Source organism: Salvelinus sp. IW2-2015, linkage group LG3, assembly GCF_002910315.2.
Source record: "Salvelinus sp. IW2-2015 linkage group LG3, ASM291031v2, whole genome shotgun sequence".
Classification (NCBI taxonomy): Eukaryota; Metazoa; Chordata; class Actinopteri; order Salmoniformes; family Salmonidae; genus Salvelinus; species Salvelinus sp. IW2-2015.
This window is the reverse complement of record NC_036840.1, coordinates 16,623,074-16,648,751: the sequence shown is the minus strand read 5'-3', so window position 1 is coordinate 16,648,751 and position 25,678 is coordinate 16,623,074. Positions and strand designations below refer to the sequence as shown.

General features: G+C 45.1%; 1 protein-coding gene across 1 annotated transcript in view; it reads left to right on the top strand.

Moving 5' to 3' along the window:
• LOC111951663 (6-phosphofructo-2-kinase/fructose-2,6-bisphosphatase) overlaps positions 1-25,678 on the top strand; it is an 89,212-nt gene that overhangs the window by 29,995 nt on the left and 33,539 nt on the right. The window contains exons 6-8 of the mRNA XM_023969881.3: positions 21,514-21,570; positions 21,804-21,925; positions 22,145-22,352. Coding sequence (XP_023825649.1) covers positions 21,514-21,570; positions 21,804-21,925; positions 22,145-22,352 — 387 coding nt within the window. The remainder of the gene's footprint in view (positions 1-21,513; positions 21,571-21,803; positions 21,926-22,144; positions 22,353-25,678) is intronic.

Genomic DNA, 25,678 nt, shown 5'->3' with positions numbered 1-25,678 from the left:
AAGATCTTGTGAATAAAGCACCATTTCAGATTTTTAAAATGTTTACAGGGAAGCAATATGTAAATCATTAAGCTAACACGTTAGCAAATACACCACTTATTCTACTCCATCAGTTCTGTACGCCTTTCAGGTTTGCTATCACCAATTCGCTCAACTAAAGATATTGATATCCATAACCAAGAAAACCTTTCAGTTGACAAGTCTGATTACATTATCTGGATTATAGGATAGTTTTTGTTAGAAATGCATATTTTCAGTAGAAATCACAGTTTACAATTGCACCACCCATCACAAATCGACCTATAATTACTAGATAGAGCACGTGTATGACCCAATTTACTCATCATAAACATTCATAAAAATCAAGACCAAGATAGCAATGGAAAGTACCAGTTTTCTTGTGATTTCAGACCATATTCAGATTTTCTAAGCGTTTTCAGCGAAAACACAAGAAATCGATAAGTTAGCATACCAACATGTGCAAACGTTACAGGCATCGATTCCAGCCAAAGAGCGCTATAAGTAATCACCGCAAATATATTTAATTTTTTCACTAACCTTCTCAGTTCTTCCGATGACACTCCTGTAATCATTTTACAATTTTACATATACAGTTTGTTCGAAAAGGTGCATATTTAGCCATACAAACCGTGGTTACACAATAAAAACATTAGGAAATCAAGCCTCATATGTCTGACGTCATCTATCAGAGTGATCTAGTTTAATTGAAAGCTAATCATATACTTGACTAAAAAATACAGGGTTGACAAGCAATCGAAAGACAAATTAGTTCTTAATGCAACGCTGATTACATTTTTAAATTATCCTTACTTTTCAATACAGGGTTCGCCAGATTTGAAGCTTACCAAACAATGGCGAAATATGCGTTTAAAATATTTCGACAGAAACACGATTTATCATATTAATATTGTACTTTGAGCTGTTTTCCATCAGATTCTGGGCAATGATCCTTTCTCTTGTTATAACACGTCTTTTGGTCGATAGATGTTCCTCTGTCCTTCGAAATATCCACTAACGACTGAACGGACCCCCAAAACGTTGTCCAAACTTTCAGAGTGCACAACAAAAGAAATTCCTCAAAATCGCACTAAACGGATATAATTGCTATAAAACGGTTCAAATTAACTACATTATGATGTTTTTAACAACTATAACGACTGAAAACATGACCGGAGAAATATTGCTGGTTAGACAACGATTTGGAACGAGGCAAGTCCGATGGCCTTCACGCTTCAGGCGCACGACGAGAAAGGCGGTCCCTAAACATTTTGTGGTTTTATAAATGGCTGGGATTGTGCAATTAGATTTCATTCAAAACGTGATGACGTTACAGGACACCCAGAGGAAGCGTAGGCAGTGTCGGTTTCTTCATAGCATTCACTGTCGCCTTAAAAACAGACCCCAGATCAGGGTAAACATTTCTGAAATCTGAACCCTGTCATGAAAAGTGCTGTAGAAATTTTTTCTGTACCACTCAGAGACAAAATTCCAACTTCTATAGAAACTAGAAGTGTTTTTATCCAAAATAACAATAATATGCATATTGTACGATCAAGAATTTTAGCACGGGCAGTTTAATTTGGAGACCAAATATGCTAATGCGGAACAGCACCCCCTATAGTTGCAAGAAGTTAAAGAGGGGGTTTCAGGTTGTCTCCGGAAGGTGGTGATTGACTCCCGCTGACCTGGCGTCGTGAGGAGTTTGTTCCACCATTGGGGTGCCAGAGCAGCGAACAGTTTGACTGGGCTGAGCGGAACTGTACTTCCTCAGAGGTAGGGAGGCGAGCAGGCCAGAGGTGGATGAACGCAGTGCCCTTGTTTGGGTGTAGGCCTGATCAGAGCCTGAAGGTACGGAGGTGCCGTTCCCCTCACAGCTCCGTAGGCAAGCACCATGGTCTTTGTAGCGGATGCGAGCTTCAACTGGAAGCCAGTGGAAGAGCGGAGGAGCGGGGGTGACGTGAGAGAGAACTTGGGAAGGTTGAACACCAGACGGGCTGCGGCTTCTGGATGAGTTGTAGGGGTTTAATGGCACAGGCAGGGAGCCCAGCCAACAGCGAGGTTGCAGTATCCAGACGGGAGATGACAAGGCCTGGATTAGGACCTGCGCCGCTTCCTGTGTGAGGCAGGGTCGTACTCTGCGAATGTTGTAGGCATGAACCTACAGGAACGGGTCACCGCCTTGATGTGAGTTGAACGACAGGGTGTTGTCCAGGATCATGCCAAGGTTCTTAGCGCTCTGGGAGGAGGACACAATGGAGTTGTCAACCGTGATGGCGAGATCATGAACGGCAGTCCTTCCCCGGGAGGAAGGCAGCTCCGTCTTGCCGAGGTTCAGCTTGAGGTGGTGATCCGTCATCCACACTGATATGTCTGCCAGACATGCAGAGATGCGATTCGCCACCTGGTTATCAGAGGGGGGAAAAGGAGAAGATTAATTGTGTGTCGTCTGCATAGCAATGATAGGGAGGCCATGTGAGGATATGACAGAGCCAAGTGACTTGGTGTATAGCGAGAATGGAGAGGGCCTAGAACAGAGCCCTGGGGGACACCAGTGGTAGAGCACGTGGTGCGGAGACAGATTCTCGCCACGCCACCTGGTTGGAGCGACCTGTCAGGGTAGGACGCAATCCAGCGTGGCCGCGCCGGAGATGCCCAGCTCGGAGAGGGTGGAGAGGAGGATCTGATGGTTCACAGTATCAAGGCAGCCGATAGTTCTAGAAGGATGAGAGCAGAGGAGAGAGAGTTAGCTTTAGCAGTGCGGAGCGCCTCCGTGACACAGAGAAGAGCAGTCTCAGTTGAATGACTAGTCTTGAAACCTGACTGATTTGGATCAAGAAGGTCATTCTGAGAGAGATAGCAGGAGAGCTGGCCAAGGACGGCACGTTCAAGAGTTTTGAGGAGAAAAGAAAAGAAGGGATACTGGTCTGTAGTTGTTGACATCGGAGGGATCGAGTGTAGTGTTTTCAGAAGGGGTGCAACTCTCGCTCTCTTGAAGACGGAGGGACGTAGCCAGCGGTCAAGGATGGTTGATGAGCGAGGTGAGGTAAGGGAGAAGGGTCTCCGGAAATGGTCTGGAGAAGAGAGGAGGGGTAGGGTCAAGCGGGCAGGTGTGCGGCGGCCGTCACAAGACGCAAGATTTCATCTGGAGAGAGAGGGGAGAAAGAGGTCAAAGCACAGGGTAGGGCAGTGTGAGCAGAATCAGCGCTGTCGTGACTTAGCAAACGAGGATCGGATGTCGTCGACCTTCTTTTCAAAATGGTTGACGAAGTCATCCGCAGAGAGGAGGAGGGGGGAGGAGGGGGAGGAGGATTCAGGAGGGAGGAGAAGGTGGCAAGAGCTTCTAGGGTTAGAGGCAGATGCTTGGAATTTAGAGTGGTTAGAAAGTGGCTTTAGCAGCAGAGACAGAAGAGGAGATGTAGAGAGGAGGGAGTGAAAGGATGCCAGGTCCGCAGGGAGGCGAGTTTTCCTCCATTTCCGCTCGGCTGCCCGGAGCCCTGTTCTGACTATTCTGACTATCTCTGAAACTCACTTAGATAATACCTTTGATGACACAGTGGTAGCAATACATGGTTATAACATCTACCGAAAAGACAGAAATGCCAACGGAGACGGTGTTGCTGTCTATATTCAGAACCACATTCCTGTAAAGCTTAGAGACGATCTAATGTTAAATACTGTGCTGCCCACTCAGGAAAAAACTACAAACTGTAAGCAGTGCCTGCAACCTGGATCAGGTTGTCAGTCAACCTACCAGGGTAGTTACAAACAGCACAGGAATTAAATCATCAACGTATTGATCAATGTATTGATCACATCTTTACTAATACTGCAGATATTTSCTTGAAAGCAGTATCCAAATCCATAGGATGTAGTGATCACAATATAATAGCCATATCCAGGAAACCCAAAGTTACAAAGGCTGGGCCTAGTATAGTGTATAAGAGGTCATACAAGAAGTTTTGTTGTGATTCATATGTTGATGATGTAAAGAATATTTGCTGGTCTGTGGCGTGTAATGAGGAGCAACCAGATGCTGCACTTGACGCATTTATGAAACCACTTACTAATAAGCATGCACCCATTAAGAAAATTACTGTTAAAACTGTTAAATCCCCTTAGATTGATGGAGAATGGAAAAATTGTGTGGTTGAGAGGGATGAGGCAAAAGGTATGGCAATTAAGTCTGGCAGCCCAACTGATTGGCAAAAGTACTGCAAATTAAGAAATCATGTGACTAAACTAAAGACAAAAGAAGAAGGAACTACACAATGAAACGAAGATACATTATATAAAGAATGATAGTAAAAAGCTTTGGGGCACCTTAAATTACATTTTGGAAATAAAGCCAACTCGGCTCTTTCATATATTGAATCAGATGGCTCATTCATCACAAAGCATGCTGATATTGCAAACTACTTTAATGACTTTTTCATTGGCAAGATAAGGAAACTTGGGGATGACATGCGAGCAACAAACGCTGACACTACACATCCAAGTATAGCGGACCAAATTTTGAATTCAGTGTGGAAGAGGTGAAAAAATTCTTGTTGTCTATCAACAATGACAAGCCACCGGGGTCTGACAATCTGGATGGAAAATTACTGAGGATAATAGCAGATGATATTGCCACTCCTATATGCCACGTCTTCAATTTAAGCCTACTAGAGAGTGTGTGCCCTCAGGCCTGGAGGAAAGCTAAAGCCATTCCGCTACCCAGGAATAGTAAAGCCCCCTTTCAACCAATCAGCCTGTTACCAACCCTTAGTAAACTTTTGTAAAAAATTGTGTTTGACCAGGTACAGTGTTATTTCACAGTAAACAAATTGACAACAGAATTTCAGCAGGCTTAGAGGGAATGGACAAGGAATGGACTCAACAAGCACAGCACTTACACAAATGACTGATGATTAGCTGAGAGAAACTGATGATAACATGATTGTGGGGGCTGTCTTGTTAGACTTCAGTGCAGCTTTGACATTATCGATCATAGTCTGCTGCTGGAAAAACGTATGTGTTATGGCTTTACACCCCCTGCTATAATGTGGATAAAGAGTTACTTGTCTAACAGAACACAGAGGGTGTTCTTTAACCTCTCTAGGGTACGTGAGACATTAGCGTCCCACTTCTTCAAAAGCCAGTGAAAGTGCAGGGCGACAAATTCAAAACAACAGAAATCCCATAATTAAAATTCCTCAAACATACATGTATTTTACACCATTTTAAAGATACACTTGTTGTAAATCCAGCCACAGTGTCCGATTTCAAAAAAGCTTTGCGACGAAAGCAAACCAAACGATTATGTTAGGTGAGTGCCTATTCACAGAATTCACAAAAAGCAGAAATATAGATAAAATGAATCACTAACCTTTGATGATCTTCATCAGATGACACTCATAGGACTTCATGTCACACAATATATGTATGTTTTGTTCGGTAAAGTTCATATTTATATCCAAAAATCTGAGTTTACATTGGCGCCTTACGTTCAGAAGTCACAAAACATCCTTTGATTTTGCAGAGAGCCACATCAATTTACAGGAATACTCATAATAAACATTGCTAAAAGATACAACTGTTATGCATGGAATTTTAGATGCACTTCTCCGTAATGCAACCGCTGTGTCAGATTTCAAAAAAGCTTTACAAAAAAAGCAAACCATTCAATAATCTGAGTCGGCGCTCAGAGCCCAATCAAGACACAAATATAGCCGCCATATTATGCAGTCAACAGAAGTCAGAAGTAACAATATAAACATTCACTTACCTTTGATGATCTTCATCAGAATGCACTCCCAGGAATCCCAGTTCCACAATAAATGTTCGTTTTGTTCGATAATGTCCATCATTTATGTCCAAATTCCTCCTTGTTGTTCTAGCGTTCAGTACACTTTCCAAACTCACGACGCGCGGGCAGGTCCAGCGGAAAGTACGGACGAAAAGTTTAAAAAGTTATATTACAGTCTGTAAAAACATGACAAACGAAGTATTGAATCAATCTTTAGGATGTTTTTAACATAATTCTTCAATAGTATTCCTGTGTCTTCAGAATTGCGATGGAACAGAGCTCYCTCTCACATGAACGCGAGTAACGGATGTGAAATGGCTAGCTAGTTAGCGGTGGTGCGCGCTAATAGCCTTTCAATCAGTGACGTCACTTGCTCTGAGACCTTGAAGTAGTGGTTCACCTTGCAGAGGGCTTTTGTGGAGCGATGGGTAACGATGTTTCGTGGGTGACTGTTGTTGATGTGTGCAGAGGGTCCCTGGTTCGCGCCCGGGTCGGGGCGAGGGGACGGACTAAAGTTATACTGTTACACGCGCATGGTCAGAGCATGGTCACTTCATGGCAGACCTGACTCATTCCTCTCTCCTTCGGCCGAACTAAACAGTAGAGGCATCAGACAAGGTTCTAACGACTGTTGACATCTAGTGGAAGCCTTAGGAAGTGTAACATTACCAATATCCCACTGTATATTCAATAGGAGCTGAGTTGAAAATCGACCAACCTCAGATTTCTCACTTCCTGGTTGGATTTTTTCTCAGGTTTTTGCCTGCCTGATGAGTTCTGTTATACTCACAGACATCATACAAACAGTTTTAGAAACGTCAGAGTGTTTTCTATCCAAATCTTCTAATAATATGCATATTCTAGCTTTTATGACTTTGTAGCAGGCCGTTTACTCTGGGCATGCTTTTCATCTGGACGTGAAAATACTGCCCCATACCCCAAAGAAGTTAATGGAAGCCTCTCAAATATAATCCAGTTAGAATCAGGAAATCCCCAGGGTAGCTGTTTAGGCCCCTTGCTTTTTTCAATTTTTACTTATGACATTTCACTGACTTTGAGTAAAGCCAGAGTGTCTATGTATGCGGATGACTCAACACTAAACACGTTAGCTACGACAGCAACTGAATTGATTGCAACACTCAGCAAAGAGCTGCAGTTAGTTTCGGAGTGGGTGGCAAGGAATAAGTTAAAACGAAAAGTATTGTATTTGGAACAGAACTCACTAAACCCTAAACCTCAACTAAATCTTGTAATAAATAATGTGGAAATTGAGCAAGTTGAGATGACTAAACTGCTTGGAGTAACCCTAGATTGTAAACTGTCATGGTCAAAACATATTGATGCAGTAGTAGCTAAGATGGGGAGAATTCTGTCTGTAATAAAGCAATGCTCTGCATTCTTAACAACACTATCAACAGGCATGTCCTACAGGCCCTAGTTTTGTCGCACCTTGACTACTGTTCAGTCGTGTGGTCAGGTGCCACAAAAAAGGAATTAGGGAAATTGCAATTGGCTCAGAACATGGCAGCACGGCTGGCCCTTGGATGTACACAGAGAGCTAATATTAATAATATGCATGTCAATCTCTGCTGGTAGAAAGTGGAGGAGAGATTGATTTCATCACTACTTTTGAGAGGTATTGACATGTTGAATGCACCGAGCTGTCTATCTAAACTACTGGCACACAGCTCGGCCATACCCCAGAAGACATGCCACAAGAGGTCTCTTCACAGTCCCCAAGTTCAGAACATACTATGGGAGATACACAGTACTACATAGAGCCATGACTACATGGAACTCTATTCCACATCAGGTAACTGACGCAAGTAAAATTAGGTTTAAAAAACAGATTACAAAAACACCTTCTGGAACAGCAGGGACCGTGAAGCAACACAAACATTGGCACAGACACATGCATAAACACACGCACACTCACACACACAGGATAACATGAACTGTACATACACATGGATTTAGTACTGTAGATATGTGTTGGTGGTGGAGTAGGGGCCTGAGGGCACACAGTGTGTTGTGAAATCTGTGAATGTATTGTAATGTTTTTAAAATTGTATAAACTGCCCTAATTTTGTTGGACCCCAGGAAGAGTAGCTGCTGCTCTGGCAGAAGCTAATTGGGATCCATAGTAAATACAAATACAAACTGACAATGAATGGGCAACACAAACCTAAACAGAAACTGATAATTGTGCACAACTTCAGTATTACTTACTAAAACTGTTGTTACACTAAGGTTTTTATTATTTGATTTTGTTAGAATTATTTTGCTCTTACTGTAGTAGTGTAGCCCACTCCCGACTGATCATGATCTAAGACACTGCATAGCAGTTAAAGCTGTGTTGCTACAGATGCTGGTTCAATACCCGTGCTGGCCTCGACTGGGAGACACATGAGATGACTGTAGATTTTTGGTTTCTCTCCCTCTAAAAACAGTAAAAAAATAAATCTTAATAACAAACTGGCTTTATTTACAAATTAGTAACAATGTCTCACCCCATGTTCAAGAATTTTCGCGCTCATTTTACGTTATTTGAAAACGAAGTCATCTCCAAAATATTGTTATTTTTTTAACACAGCGATTATTATTTTTATTATTCATTTAGAATTATATAAAATATATATTATTAACCCTGTTATTAGCAGGACAATATATATTGGTCATGGCTCCCGAATGGCGCACAATGGGATTTCCTTGCAGTTCTCCAGCTGTATCCACTGAAAGAGCTCGAGGTTCACGGCACGAGGGCAGGGGGCACAGGATGTCGCAGAGCTACGCACACTGGACCCCCACCCAGAGCACAGAGCAATACTCTAAGAGGAATTGCACTAATAATGGCACTGACTAGGGAAACGTTCCCGCTGTTCTTAGTGTCAGTCTGGACGTTCAAACTAAAACAATCTAACTAATAATGGCATCCTTATGCTTTCGTTAATAAAATAATAATAGAAATACTCTTTCAAAATGCTGATGTTAATTTATTTATGGATCCATAAGAAATTACTATGGGAATAAATATCACTGAATAACAGAAATATTGGAACAAAGTTGTCTAATGAAGGTGAACAAATTGTTGCTTACTGGAAAATACTCTTTCAAACACACATGGTCACGTTGTACAGCGCCATTATGGCTATTAGCAGGTAGCTGGACAATAGACATGCCTAGAAGAAGGGTAGGGGGAGAATTTTATCATCAAATGTATTTCTTAGTTAGGTTGGCCGTGATTGGTTGCAATTTCAGTTTAATCCACCACAAAAGACGAAACAAATAATACAACAAAAAGTATTATTATTATTATTATTATTACGTATCACATCCGACCGTGATTGGGAGCCCCATAGGGTGGCGCACAATTGGCCCAGCGTTTCTCTCCCTCTAAAAACAGAAATAAATGTTTTGGCCTTTATTCAGATCACTTTAGTTTTTTGAAAATGAAATAACCTCCAAAATATCGTTGTGTTTTATCAAGTTGATGGCACAGTCATATAGCCCGGCACCTACATAAAGCTGAGTGATTCACTCATTAATGGCTTTGGGTCAAAATAAATAAGTACCAACATTCTTTCTGATTGTCTTTAATAAAGACATGTTTTGGTTATCTTGACCTGGACACCATGTACAGTATTATAATAGCCCATTATGTGCTATTAGCAGAACAATATACCTTTACCAACACCACTCTGTATTTTGATACTTTGTGCTTCAAATCCTATTGTTTCTAACTTCAATACGCTCTTTAAATAAATAAGACCTACACCACTTTTAACAGCACATTACTCAACACTATGTCACCTACGGTAGGCCGATATGAGTCTCACTAGTGTTGAGTAATGTGCTGTTGAAAGTGGTGTAGGTCTTATTTATTTAAAGAGCATATTGAAGATAGATGCAATAGGATTTGACACAATAGCAGTGCAAAATGCGTTGCTACAGATGCAAGTTTGATACCCGTGCCGGCCGCCACCGGGAGACCCATGAGGCGGCTTTTGGTTTTAATTTAGAATCCTCCAATCTACTATATGTAATTATTGGCGGAGACTCACATCACATTTTTCGATATACTGTAGGCCGATCGTAGGCGACATGAGTCCCACTAGTGTTGAGTAATGTGCTGTTAAAAGTGGTAGGTCTCATTTATTTAAAGAGCATATTGAAGTTAGAAGCAATAGGATTTGAAGCAATAGCCTACAAATATTTTAGCACTGTTCTGAGACAAGCATGGGGACTGGTCTTGATAAATCAATGAGATTTTTATTTTCACTGAATCTCCATTTGGGTATTGGTTAGACTACAATTACACAATTAAGGTGTAGAAATGTTATGCTCTTAGTGTAACCTTTATTTAACTAGGCAAGTCAGTTAAGAACAAATTCTTATTTTTCAAGGACAGCCTACTCCTTCCTACCCTTCAGGGAATTGAACCCCGGTCTCCCGCGTGCCCTCATGACACGGGATTCTTTAGCTAAATAGCCAAGTACTGTTGCCTACTCCCGACCGTCACATTGTACAGCGTATTACTTTCCGTTCCATCCTAACGGAAACCCAGAGTGTTTTCCGGTTTTCTTGGAATAGAAACACCACAATATTAATCAAATTAATTAAGAAACATTTCTGAAAATCAGTCCCATATACTATGTTCTTGCAAAAAAAGGTTTTAAATTCTCTAGTACAGCCACTAGTGAAGGCTATCAAAAGCTTCTCAATGATGCCCTCTGGTGGTCAAACTAGCACTAACTAGCATTAACGGTACCAGTGGTTGGCACTTAAATAACATGCCATAGAATTCTGTTGCACCACGCAAGCTGTGCTGCAGTACACTGCAACTTTTAAAGGACGAACCACTGTACTTTAAAAAGTTGCAGTGTACTGCACCACAGCTTGCGTGGTGCAACAGAATTCTATGGCATGTTATTTAAGTGCCAACCAATTTAAAACCTGCATTAAGTGCATAATTCTCAAACCTCACGGTCTTTGTATTCCATTGGTGTATCAATACAAGCCAAATCATTATTTACATTTACATTTAAGTCATTTAGCAGACGCTCTTATCCAGAGCGACTTACCAAATTGGTGCATTCACCTTATGGTATCCAGTGGAACAACCACTTTACAATAGTGCATCTAACTCTTTTAAGGGGGGGGGGGTTAGAAGGATTACTTTATCCTATCCTAGGTATTCCTTAAAGAGGTGGGTTTCAGGTGTCTCCGGAAGGTGGTGATTGACTCCGCTGACCTGGCGTCGTGAGGGAGTTTGTTCCACCATTGGGGTGCCAGAGCAGCGAACAGTTTTGACTGGGCTGAGCGGGAACTGTACTTCCTCAGAGGTAGGGAGGCGAGCAGCCAGAGGTGGATGAACGCAGTGCCCTTGTTTGGGTGTAGGGCCTGATCAGAGCCTGAAGTACGGAGGTCCGTTCCCCTCACAGCTCCGTAGGCAAGCACCATGGTCTGTAGCGGATGCGAGCTTCAACTGGAAGCCAGTGAGGAGAGCGGAGGAGCGGGGGACGTGGAGAGAACTTGGGAAGGTTGAACACCAGACGGGCTGCGGCGTTCTGGATGAGTTGTAGGGGTTAATGCACAGGCAGGGCCCAGCCAACAGCGAGTTGCAGTAATCCAGACGGGAGATGACAAGTGCCTGATAGGACCTGCGCCGCTTCCTGCGTGAGGCAGGGTCGTACTCGCGAATGTTGTTAGAGCATGAACCTACAGGAACGGGTCACCGCCTTGATGTTAGTTTGAGAACGACAGGGTGTTGTCCAGGATCACCCAAGGTTCTTAGCACTCTGGGAGGAGGACACAATGGATTGTCAACCGTGATGGCGAGATCATGGAACGGGCAGTCCTTCCCCGGAGGAAGAGCAGCTCCGTCTTGCCGAGGTTCAGCTGAGGTGTGATCCCGTCATCCACACTGATATGTCTGCCAGACATGCAGAGATGCGATTCACCACCTGGTTATCAGAGGGGGAAAGGAGAAGATTAATTGTGTGTCGTCTGCCATAGCAATGATAGAGAGAGACCATGTGAGGATATGACAGAGCCAAGTGACTTGGTGTATAGCGAATAGGAGAGGGCCTAGAACAGAGCCCTGGGGGACACCAGTGTGAGAGCACGTGTGCGGAGACAGATTCTCGCCACGCCACCTGGTAGGAGCGACCTGTCAGGTAGGACGCAATCAAGCGTGAGCCGCGCCGGAGATGCCCCAGCTCGGAGAGGGTGGAGAGGAGGATCTGATGGTTCACAGTATCAAAGGCAGCCGATAGGTCTAGAAGGATGAGAGCAGAGGAGAGAGAGTTAGCTTTAGCAGTGCGGAGCGCCTCCGTGACACAGAGAAGAGCAGTCTCAGTTGAATGACTAGTCTTGAAACCTGACTGATTTGATCAAGAAGGTCATTCTGAGAGAGATAGCAGGAGAGCTGGCCAAGGACGGCACGTTCAAGAGTTTTGAAGAGAAAAGAAAGAAGGGATACTGGTCTGTAGTTGTTGACATCGAGGGATCGAGTGTAGGTTTTTCAGAAGGGTGCAACTCTCGCTCTCTTGAAGACGGAAGGGACGTAGCAGCGGTCAAGGATGAGTTGATGAGCAGGTGAGGTAAGGGAGAGAAGGTCTCGGAAATGGTCTGGAGAGAGAGGAGGGTAGGGTCAAGGCGGGCAGGTTGTTGGGCGGCCGGCCGTCACAAGACGCGAGATTTCATCTGGAGAGAGAGGGAGAAAGAGGTCAAAGCACAGGTAGGGCAGTGTGAGCAGAATCAGCGGTGTCGTTTGACTTAGCAAACGAGGATCGGATGTCGCTCGACCTTCTTTTCAAAATGGTTGACAAGTCATCAGCAGAGAGGAGGAGGGGGGAGGAGGGAGGAGGATTCAGGAGGGAGGAGAGGTGGCAAAGAGCTTCCTAGGGTTAGAGGCAGATGCTTGGAATTTAGAGTGGTAGAAATTGGCTTTAGCAGCAGAGACAGAAGAGGAGAATGTAGAGAGGAGGAGTGAAAGGATGCCAGTCCGCAGGGAGGCGAGTTTTCCTCCATTTCCGCTCGGCTGCCCGGAGCCCTGTTCTGTGAGCTCGCAATGAGTCGTCGACCACACGGAGCAGGAGGGGAGGACCGAGCCGGCCTGGAGGATAGGGGACATAGAGAGTCAAAGGATGCAAGAAGGGAGGAGAGGAGGGTTGAGGAGGCAGAATCAGGAGATAGGTTGGAGAAGGTTTGAGCAGAGGGAAGAGATGATAGGATGGAAGAGGAGAGAGATTATATATTGGATTTGTGGTTTCAGAGCTAACAGAAGACTTCAAGGAAATGGGCACATGACTGCTATGCCTTCGGAAAGTATTCAGACCTTTTTCTAAATTTTGTTACGTTACAGCCTTATTCTAAAATTGATTAAATAAAACAATTTCCTCAGCAATCTACACACAATATTACATAATGACAAAGTGAAAACAGGTTAAGACATTTTTGCACATTTATGAAGGAAAAACTCCTGAAATACCTTATTTCCACAAGAATTCAGACCCTTTGCTCTGAGACTCGAAATTGATCTCAGCTGCATCCTGTCTATATAAGGTCCCACAGTTGACAGAGCATGTCAGAGCAAAAACCAAGCCATGAGGTCGAAGGAATTGTCCGTAGAGCTTCGAGACAGGAGCGTGTCGAGGCACAGATCTGGGGAAGGGTACAAAACATTTCTGCAGCATTGATAAGGGACCCAAGAACACAGTGGCCTCCATCATTCTTAAATGGAAGAAGTTTGCAACTCTTCCTAGAGCTGGCCGCCTGGCCAAACTGAGCAATCAGGGGAGAAGGGCCTTGGTCAGGGAGGTGACCAAGAACCTGATGGTCAGTCTGACAGAGCTCTAGAGTTCCTCTGTGGAGATGGGAGAACCTTCCAGACGGACAATCATCTCTGCGCACTCCACCAATCAGGCCTTTATGGTAGAGTGGTCAGATTTGATTTTTTTAAACATTAATTTAACTAGGCTAGTCAGTTAACGACAAATTCTTATTTATAATGACGGGCCATCAAAAGGCAAAAGGCCTCCTGTGGGGTTGGGGGGTGGGATTAAAAATATAAATAAATTAAATAAAAATATAGGACAAAACAATATCACGACAAGAGAGACAATACATCACTACAAGACAACAAAATAGCATAGCAGCAACACAACATGGCAGCAAAACAACATGGTAGCAGCACAAAACAGGGTACAAACATTATTGGGCACAAACAAAAGCACAAAGGCAAAGAAAGTAGAGATACATCACGCAAAGCAGCCACAATACATCACACAAAGCAGCCACAACTGTCAGGAAAAGTGTCCATGATTGAGTCTTTGAATGAAGAGATTGAGATAAAACTGTCCAGTTTGAGTGTTTGTTGCAGCTCGTTCCAGTTGCTAGCTGCAGCGAACTGAAAAGACGAGCGACCCAGGGATGTGTGTGCTTTGGGGATCTTTAACAGAATGTGACTGGCAGAACAGGTGTTGTGTGTGGAGGACGAGGGCTGCAGTAGATATCTCAGATAGGGGGGAGTGAGGCCAAAGAGGGTATTATAAATAAGCATCAACCGGTGGTTCTTGCAACGGGTTTACAGAGATGACCCGTTTACAGAGGAGTATAGAGTGCAGTGGCAAATCAAATGACAGAATGGTAAAGAACATCTAGCCGCTCAAGCACCCTTACCTGTCGATCTACAAATTACGTCTCCGTAATCTAGCATGGGTATGATTGTATTGCATTGTATTTATTATGGATCCCCATTAGCTGCTGCCAAAGTAGCAGCTACTCTTCCTGGGGTCCAGCAAAATTAAGGCAGTTTATACAATTTTAAAACATAATACATTCACAGATTTCACAACTCATTGTGTGCCCTCAGACCCCTACTCCACCACTACCACATATCTACAGTACTAAATCCATGTGTATTTATAGTGCGTATGTTATCGTATGTATGTATGTGTGTGTGTGTTTGTATGCATGTTTCTGTGCCACTTCACAGTCCCCACTGTTCCAGAAGGTGTTTTTTAATCAGTTTTTTAAATCTAATTTTACTGCTTTCGACAGTTACTTGATGTGGAATAGAGTGCCATGTAGTCATGGCTCTATGTAGTACTGTGTGCCTCCCATAGTCTGTTCTGGACTTGGGGACTGTGAAGAGCAGGTGATGGTAATCTGAATCAGGGTTAGTTTGGCAGCTGAGGTCAAAGATTAGTGATTACGATAGAGGAAACCAAGTCTAGATTTAACTTTAGCCTGCAGCTTTGATATGTGCTGAGAGAAGGACAGTGTACCATCCAGCAATACTCCCAAGTATATGTATGATGTGACTACCTCAAGCTCTAAACCCTCAGAGGTAGTTATCACACCTGTGGGAAAAGGGGTAATTTTCTTAGCAAACCACGTGACCTTTGTTTTGGAGGTTTTCAGAACAAGGTTAAGGGCAAAGAAAGCTTGTTGGACAGTAAGAAAGCTTTGTTGTAGAGCGTTTAACACAACATCCGGGGAGGGGCCAGCTGAGTATAAGACTGTATCATCTGCATATAAATGGATAAGAGAGCTTCCTACTGCCTGAGCTATGTTGTTTATGTAAATTGAGAAGAGCGTGGGGCCTAGGATCGAGCCTTGGGGTACTCCCTTGGTGACAGGCAGTGGATGAGACAGCAGATGTTCTGACTTCATACACTGCACTCTTTGAGAGAGGTAGTTGGCAAACCAGGCCAAAGACCCTTCAGAGACACCAATACTTACTCGGCCCACAAGAATGGAATGGTCTACCATATCAAAAGCTTTGGCCAAGTCAATAAAAATAGTAGCACACCATTGCTTAGAATCAAGGGCAATGGTGACATCATTGAGGTCCTTTAAGATGCAGTGACACATCCATAACCTGATCGGAAACCAGATTGTATACCAGAGAGAATACTATAGACATCAAGAATGCCAGTCAGTTGATTATTGACACGTTTTTCCAACACTTTTGATAAACAGGGCAAAATAACAATTAGGCCTATAACAGTTAGGATCAGCTTGATCTCTCCCTTTAAATAATGTATGAACCGTGGCTGCCTTCCAAGCAATGGGAACCTCCCCAGATAGGAGAGACAGGTTGAAAAGGTCAGAGATAGGCTTGGCGATTATAGGGGCAGCAACCTTAACTTCTCTGCGCTACGGATACCGAATACGGGTTCACCTTCCTAAACAACTGCTGAATTGCAGGGCGCCAAATTCAAAAATATTACAAAAAATATTTATAATCATGCAATCACAAGTGAAATATACCAAAACACAGCTTAGCTTGTTGTTAATCCACCTATCGTGTCAGATTTTGAAAATATATTTTACAGCGAAAGAAATCCAAGCTTTTGTGAGTGTAGCTTTCAATGCTACAAAAGCTTAGCCTTATATTAGCTTGGTTAGCTTGGTCACGAAAGTAAGAAAAGCAATAAAATMAATCACTTACCTTTGATAATTTTCGGGTGTTTCCACTCACGAGACTCCCAGTTACACAACAAATCTTCTTTTTGTTCGATAAAAAACGCCACTTGGGTTGCGCATTATTTTGAGAAAACAAAAGCCGTGTTCCGTTCGACAAATCCCCAAAAGTATCCGAAATGTTCGTAGAAACATTTCAAATGTTTTTTATAATCAATCCTCAGGTTGTCTTTAACAAACATAATCGATAATATTTCCTATCGGACCATAATGTCACGCCCTGACCATTGTTTGCTTTGTATGTTTTATGTTTTGGTTGGTCAGGGTGTGATCTGTGTGGGCATTCTATGTTGTATGTCTGGTTTGTCTATTTCTATGTGTTTGGCCTGATATGGTTCTCAATCAGACAGGTGTTTTGCGTTGTCTCTGATTGGGAACCATATTTAGGTAGCCTGTTTTGTATTGTGGGTTGTGGGTTAATGTCTATGTGTAGTGTTTGTGTCAGCACTAGTTTTCATTAGCTTCACGTTCGTCGTTTATTGTTTTGTATAGTTTGTCAAGTGTTCTTCATTTTCGTCTTCGTTAAATAAATCAAGTATGTATTCATTTCACGCTGCGCCTTGGTCCTCCTCTCTTCAACGTTACGATGATCGTGACAGAATAACCCACCAAAATCGGACCAAGCAGCGTGAAAGAGAGGAACAGTGCGTTGTGGAAAAATAGACTTGGGAGGAGATTCTGGACGGTAAGGAACCATGGGCACAGGAACCATGGGCACAGGCTGGTGAATATCGCCGCCCTAAAGCTGAGCTGGAGGCAGCGAAAGCGGAGAGACTACGGTATGAGGAGGCTGCACGTAAGCGCGGCTGGGAGCCAGAGAGGCAGCCCCAAAAATATATTGGGGGGAGGCACACGGGGGGTGGTGTTAAGCCAGGTAGGAGACCTGAGCCAACTCCCCGTGCTTACCGTGGAGAGCCTCGTATCGGGCAGGCACCGTGTTATGTGGTGGAGCGCACGGTGTCCCCGGTGCGTGTGCATAGCCCGGTGAGGTACATTCCAGCACCTCGTATCGGCCGGGCTAGAGTGGGCATCGAGCCAGGTGCCATGAAACTGGCTCTACGCATCTGGTCACCAGTGCGTCTCCTTGGGCCGGGGTACATGGCACCAGCCCTACCAGTCCGCCTGTGACAGCTCCTCGCACCAGCCCAGTACCACCAGTGCCTACACCACGCACCAGGCTTTCTGTGCGTCTCCAGAGCCCTGTACGCCCTGTTTCTCCTCCCCGCACTCGCCCCTGAGGTGCGTGTCCCCAGCCCGGTACCACCAGTTCCGGCAACACGCACCAGGCTTATAGTGCGCCTCCACAGCCCAGTACATCCTGTTCCTTCTCCCCGCACTAGCCTTTAGGTGCGTGTCCCCAGTCCGGTACCACCAGTTCCGGCACCACGCACCATGCCTACAGTGCGCCTCGGCAAGCCTGAGCTGCCCGTCTGTCCAGCGCCGTTTGAGCTGCCCGTCTGTACAGCGCTGCCTGAGCTGCCTGTCTGTCCAGCGCCGCCTGAGCTGCCCGTCTGTCCAGCGCCACCTGAGCTGCCCGTCTGTCCAGCGCCGCCTGAGCTGCCCGTCTGTCCTGAGACGTCAAAGCCGCCCGTCTGTCCTGAGCCACCAGAGCCGTCCGTCAGTCAGAGCCACCAGAGCCGTCCGTCAGTCAGGAGCGCCAGAGCCCCCACCGTCCGTCAGTCAGGAGCTGCCAGAGCGCCCGCCAGTCAGGAGCAGCCAGAGCCGCCCGCCAGTCAGGAAGCTGCCAGAGCCGCGCCAGTCAGATCTGAGCCAAGCCGCCCGCCAGTCAGGAGCTGCCAGAGCCGCCCATCAGTCATGAGCTACCTATCAGTCATGAGCTACCTCTCAGTCATGAGCTACCCCTCAGTCATGAGCTACCCCTCAGTCATGAGCTACCCCTCAGTCCGGAGCTGCCCCTCAGTCCGGAGCTGCCCTTCAGTCCGGAGCTGCCCCTCAGTCCAGAGGCGCCACTCAGTCCAGTGGGGTCATTTAGGAGGGTCGCCGTTCCTAGGAGGTCACGGAAGCGGGGATTGACTATGGTGGAGTGGGGGCCACGTCCAGCGCCAGAGCCGCCACCGCGGGCAGATGCCCACCCAGACCCTCCCCTATAGGTTCAGGTTTTGCGGCCAGAGTCCGCATCTTGGGGGGGGTACTGTCACGCCCTGACCATTGTTTGCTTTGTATGTTTTATGTTTTGGTTGGTCAGGGTGTGATCTGTGTGGGCATTCTATGTTGTATGTCTGGTTTGTCTATTTCTATGTGTTTGGCCTGATATGGTTCTCAATCAGAGACAGGTGTTTTGCGTTGTCTCTGATTGGGAACCATATTTAGGTAGCCTGTTTTGTATTGTGGGTTGTGGGTTAATGTCTATGTTAGTTGCTTTTGTCAGCACATTTCTTATATAGCTTCACGTTCGTTGTTCGTTTATTGTTTTGTATAGTTTGTTCAGTGTTCTCTGTTTATTAAATTCATGATGAACACATACCACGCTGCATTTTGGTCCTCCGATCCTTCTAACTACTCCTTAGATGAGGAGGAAGACGAACGTGACACATAACCTATTCTTTAAGAGAGAAACGGAAAATGGGGAGCCCCTCTCTCGCGCGTAGGAACTATTCCCAGGACACTTGACTAGTTTTGAAGAAACTCGTTCATTTTTCAAAATAAAAGCCTGAAACTATGTCTAAAGCCTGGTCACAGCCTGAGGAAGCCATTGGAAAAGCAATCTGGTCGATACCCCTTTAAATGGAGGTTAGACGGGCCAGGAAACAAAGATTTAAAAAAAAAGAATATATCACTTCCGGGTTACTTTTTCTCAGGATTTCGCTTGCAGAATAAGTATTATTTTTCTCAGAGACAATTTGACAATTTGACAGTTTCGGAAACTTTGGAGTGTTTTCTATCCTAATCTGTAAATTATATGCATATTCTACGATCTGGGCCAGAGAAAATGTCCGTTTACGTTGGGTACGTTATTTTTTTWAAATTATAATAATCTGACCCCTAGCGCTAAGAAGAATGGGTCTAATCCATCTGACCCAGAAGTTTTTTTAGGGTCAAGTTTATTAAGGAGCTCCTCTAGTTCTTCGGACTCAGTGACCGCCTACAGGGAGAAACTTTGTAGCGGGGGAGGGGGAAAAGAGGGAGGAACATCGTGACTAGTCACATTAGAAGGGGTGGGAGATGAGGAAATATTGGATGGCCGAGCAGGCATGGCTGAGTCAAATAGGAATCCTGACTTAATGAAGTGGTGATTAACTGTTTTCCAGATCTTCTTGGGGTTAGACCCACAGAGAGAGAACTGCTCCTTAAGGTAACTTTGACCTTCCGGATAGCCTGAATGCACTTATTTCTCATTTGCCTTTATGAGAGCCAGTCAGCCTGAGTACGTGTGTGCCGAGTAACTCTGCAAGATCACAGTCGAACCAGGGGCTAAACTTGTTTTTAATTCTCATTTTCTATATGGGGGCGTGTTTGTTAACAATACCACTGAAAATATCAAAAAAGAAGGTCCAAGCGTCTTCGACAGAGGGGGGGATCAGGCTGATTCTATACCAATTTACAGAGGCCAGGTCATGAAGGAAGGCTTGTTTTACAAAGCGTCTATGACAAATCGGGACAGGTTAGCAGCCATTACGAGCACAGGCTGTAAAACAGTGATCACTAAGGTCATTACAGAAAACACCAGACTGATACCTCTCAGGATTATTTGTGAGGATAACATCTAGGAGAGTATCCTTTTCTGGGTGTTTGGAGTCATACCTTGGAATAGAAGCCAGATGGAAACCACTCCTCAGTAAAAGGCACTTGACAGCCCCATTGGAGTTTACCAAAAAGCACCTAAAGACTCTTAGACCATGAGAAACAAGATTCTATAGTCTGATGAAAACAAGATTGAACTATTTGGCCTGAATGCCAAGCTTCACATCTGGAGGAAACCTGGCACCATCCCTACAGTGAAGTATGGTTTCTTTAAAAGTGCTTTCCTCACCATCTTAAATAAGCATGCCCCATTCAAAAAATGTAGAACTAGGAACAGATAGATATAGCCCCTTGTTCACTCCAGACCTGACTGCCCTTGACCAGCACAAAAACATCCGGTGGCGTACTGCATTAGCATCGAATAGCCCCCGCGATATGCAACTTTTCAGGAAAGTTAGGAAACAATATACACAGGCAGTAAGGAAAACAAAAGTCCAAAAGACACTGTAAAGTCCATGGAGAATAAGAGCACCTCCTCCCAGCTGCCCACTGCACTGAGGCTAGGAAACACTGTCACCACCGATAAATCAGCGATAATTGAGAATTTCAATAAGCATTTTTCTACGGCTGGCCATGCTTTCCACCTGGCTACCCCTACCCCGGTCAACAGCCCTGCACCCCCCACAGCAACTTGCCCAAGCCTCCCCCATTTCTCCTTCACCCAAATTCAGATAGCTGATGTTCTGAAAGAGCTGCAAAATCTGGACCCCTACAAATCAGCTGGGCTATCCAATCTGGACCCTCTCTTTCTAAAATGATCCGCCGAAATTGTTGCAACCCCTATTACTAGCCTGTTCAACCTCTCTTTCGTATCGTCTGAGATCCCCAAAGATTGGAAAGCTGCCGCGGTCATCCCCTTCTTCAAAGGGGGAGACTCTCTAGACCCAAACTGCTACAGACCTATATCTATCCTACCCTGCCTTTCTAAGGTCTTCGAAAGCCAAGTTAACAAACAGATCACCGACCATTTCGAATCCCACCGTACCTTCTCCGCTATGCAATCTTGTTTCCGAGCTGGTCATGTGTGCACCTCAGCAACACTCAAGGTCCTATACGATATCATAACCTCCATCGATAAGAGACAATACTGTGCAGCTGTATTCATCGATCTGGCCAAGGCTTTCGACTCTTTCAATCACCACATTCTTATCAGCGGACTCAACAGCCTTGGTTTCTCAAATGACTGCCTCGCCTGGTTCACCAACTACTTCTCAGACAGAGTTCAGTGTGTCAAATCGGAGGGCCTGTTGTCCGGACCTCTGGCAGTCTCTATGGGGGTGCCACAAGGTTCAATCCTTGGCCCAATCCTTGCACCAGGAACAGTGAAATGCTTTTTCAAGAAGCAGCTCAAAATCACGTCTGTAGCTGTGTGTAAATCAATAGCTTTAGCTGTGTGGAAATGTGTCATTGTCCATCTCTCCAATCCATTTTTTTCTCCCTCTCTCCTTCCACAGATCTTCTTCATAGAGTCGCTGTGTGACGACCCAGAGATCATTGCTGAAAATATCAAAGTATGTTTCTGTTTCTATTAAATGTACTGCTCTGTGCCTGTGGTGTGGTGTGTCTGTGTGTACTGATTCTTCTCGTGTGTGTGTGGTGTGTGTGTGTGTGTGTGTGTGTTTGTGTGTGTGTGTGTGTGTGTGTGTGGTGTGGTGTGTGTGTGTGTGGTGTTGTGTGTGTGTGTGTGTGTGGTGGTTGTGTGTGTGGTGTGTGTGTGTGTGTGTGTTGTGGTGTGGTGTGCAAGCAAGTGAAGCTGAGCAGTCCAGACTACGCGGGTTGTGATAAAGAGGAGGCGGTCGCTGACTTCCTCAAGAGGATTGAGTGTTACAAAGTTACATACATATCCCTGAACGACGAGAAGGACAGGTAACGCATACACACACACACAGGACTCTGACACCTCTCTCCCCCTCCTCTTTCTCTCCTCTTTCTCCTCCCCTCTAGGAGTTTGTCGTATATTAAGATCTTCAACATAGGCAGCAGGAATCTAGTGGATTGGGTAAAGGGATCTAACATCTCTCTCCCTGCTCCTCCCCTCCCCCATTTATTTTTCTCCCCCCTCCCATCCTCTCTCCCCTCTTCTAGGAGTCTGTCATATATAAAGATCTTTAATGTTGGCAGCAGGTATCTGGTGAACCGTGTGCAGGACCACATCCAGAGTCGTATTGTTTATTACCTGATGAACATACATGTAGCGCCGCGGTTCATCTACCTGACCCGCCACGGAGAGAGTGAACTCAACCTTGTGGGACGCATTGGAGGAGACTCTGGCCTGTCCCCACGCGGTAACAAGGTAGGAGACTGGTCTGTCCCCAGAAGGAACCAAGGTAGGAGGCTGGTCTCTAAACAAGGTAGAGTCTGGAGTCGGTCCCTAGGAGGAACCCGGGTAGGAGACTGGTCTGTCCTCAGTAGGAAACAAGGCCGGAGACTCTGGTCTGTCCCCAGGAGGAAACAAGGTAAGAGGCTGGTCTGTAACCAAGGTGGGAGTCTGGGGTCGGTCCCTAGGAGGAAACCGGGTAGGAGACTGGTCTGTCCCCAGGAGGAAACAAGGCCAGAGACTCGGGTCTGTCCCCAGGAGGAAACAAGGCAGGATACTGTCCTATCCACAGGAGGAAGCAACGTGACGTGACGGTCCCCAGTCCGGGGCCTCCGGCTACGGTCCCCAGTCCGGGGCCTCCGGCTACGGTCCCCAGTCCGGGGTCTCCGGCGACGGAACATAGAGCTGGCTCAATACGTCCTGGCTGGATGCCCATTCTATCCCGGCAAATGCGAGGAGCTGGAATAGAGCGCACCGGGCTAAGAATGCGAACTGGAGACACCGTGCGCATCTCTGCATAACACGGTGCCTGACCAGTTACACCCTCCCCACGGCAAGCACGAGGAGTTGGCTCAGGTCTCCAACCTGACTCAGCCAATACCCTCGTGTGCCCCCCCCCCCCCCCATTTTTTTTTTATTGGGGCTCCCTCTCGCGCTTCCGTGCTAGTTGTGTCCCCTCATATCGTCGCCGTTCCTCCTGCTCGTTTTTACCTGCCTCCATGGCAGAGTCCTGTCCCCTCGGTACTTCTCCTCGTAGTATCGCCGTTCCGCATTCGCTGACTCTATCTCCTCCTTAGAAAGGCGATACTCCCCCGGCTGTGTCCAGGGTCCTGCTCCATCCAGTATCTCCTCCCAGGTCCATTTCCCCATTAAATGCTGCTCCTCCTTTTCACACTGCTTGGTCCTTTTTTGGTGGGTTCTTCTGTCACATTCGTCGTATTGAGGAGAGCAAGGCGCCACGTGATATGAATACATACTTATTTTAATGAAGAATAAACACTTAACAAAGTAACAAAACGAACGTGAAGCTATATAAACCGAGTGCTGACAGGCAACTACACATAGACAAGGAACCAAAATGGAAAATGGCAACCTAAATAGGATCCCCAATCAGAGACAACGATAAACAGCTGTCTCTGATTGGGAACCAATTCAGTCCACCATTGACCTACAATATGCCTAGACTAACAAACACCCCATGACATACAAAAACCCTAGACAAGACAAACAAGCATACCCAGCCTCGTCACACCACACCTGACCTGACCAAAATAATACAGAAAGCATAGATAACTAAGGTCAGGGCGTGACAACAATATAGTTGGGAAGACATGTTCGATGTACCGATTCCATGGCACATGGTTTATGAACTGATACACAAAACAATGCTTGATTCAAAAAGTTTTAAATTTAAATGATTATACAAAATTCTTGCAACCAATGGCATGTTATATATATGGGGGATACCACCATCCCAGCTCTGCAGATTTTGCTGCGAAGAGACAGAATCATTAGATCATTTGTTTTGGTACGTGGCTTGTTGTGTGCATATGTGGCTTGTTTTTTGTCGAAGGCTCAGGAATGGCTGAAGAGTTGCAACATTTACCTGGAGCGAATTCTGCAAAGGTCACTGGGTGATTTAAAAAGTCATAGTCACTCAATCAATAATATAATAAAACATTTTCTCTTTTATTTAGAATCAGTAGAATCTTTGAGACTAGAAAGGTTCAGAATGTTTGTGAAACAGCACAGTTGAAAAATATATGGCAAATAGAAATCAAAACTGGATGGTGTTCACAGATAGATGGGAGGGGTTGAGTGGAGCTGAAGGATGGGACTAAAATAAAATAAAAGATAACTATTGTAACATATATACTGTGTCCGTAAAATGCATATAGTATGTACAAGCCTAACACGGAACTAAACCGGCTGCGTGCGTGCGCCATTGTGCGAAATCGTGCATACATGTATTTTGTCCCCCCACACCAAACGCGATCACGACACGCAGGTTAATATTATGTATAATATTGAAACAAACTCATAACCAATTATATTAATTTGGGGACAGGTTGAAAAGCATTAAACATTTATGGCAATATAGCTAGCTAGCTTGCACTTGCTTGCTAATTTGTCCTATTTAGCTAGATTGCTGTTGCTAGCTAATTTGTCCTGGGATATAAACACGAGTTCTTATTTTACCTGAAATGCACAAGGTCCTCTACTCCACCAATTAATCCACACATAAAACAGTCAACCGAATCGTTTCTAGTCATCTCTCATCCTTCCGGGCTTTTTCTTCTCTTGACTTTATATTGTGATTGGCAACTTTCATAAATGAGGTGCATTACCACCACTGACCTCATTCATCTCCAGTCACCCACGTGGGTAAAACCAATGAGGAGATGGCACATGGCTACCTGCTTCTATAAACCAATGAGGAGATGGGAGAGGCAGGACTTGCAGCGCGATCTGCGTCAGAAATAGAACTAACTTCTATTTTAGCCCTTGGCAACGCAGACGCTCGTTGGCGCGCGCGAGCAATGTGGGTGAAATAATTGAATAATATAGATTTCTACATTTATTTTGCAACGCTCATGCATGCAACGAGAGTGGTGTTGTCAGCCTGTAAGTGTTGTTGTCCATTAGTTTACTCCAATTAGGGGAAAATATATACACTGCTCAAAAAAATAAAGGGAACACTTAAACAACACAATGTAACTCCAAGTCAATCACACTTCTGTGAAATCAAACTGTCCACTTAGGAAGCAACACTGATTGACAATACATTTCACATGCTGTTGTGCAAATGGAATAGACAAAAGGTGGATATTATAGGCAATTAGCAAGACACCCCCAATAAAGGAGTGGTTCTGCAGGTGGTGACCACAGACCACTTCTCAGTTCCTATGCTTCCTGGCTGATGTTTTGGTCACTTTTGAATGCTGGCGGTGATTTCACTCTAGTGGTAGCATGAGTCTACAACCCACACAAGTGGCTCAGGTAGTGGAGCTCATCCAGGATGGCACATCAATGCGAGCTGTGGCAAGAAGGTTTGCTGTGTCTGTCAGCGTAGTGTCCAGAGCATGGAGGCGCTACCAGGAGACAGGCCAGTATATCAGGAGACGTGGAGGAGGCCGTAGGAGGGCAACAACCCAGCAGCGAGAACGCTACCTCCGCCTTTGTGCAAGGAGGAGCAGGTGGAGCACTGCCAGAGCCCTGCAAAATGACCTCCGGCCACAAATGCAGGGATCAGCAATTGTGACGATCTGGAGCAATTAGAGCTAAGTCGCCTTGCTCAAGGG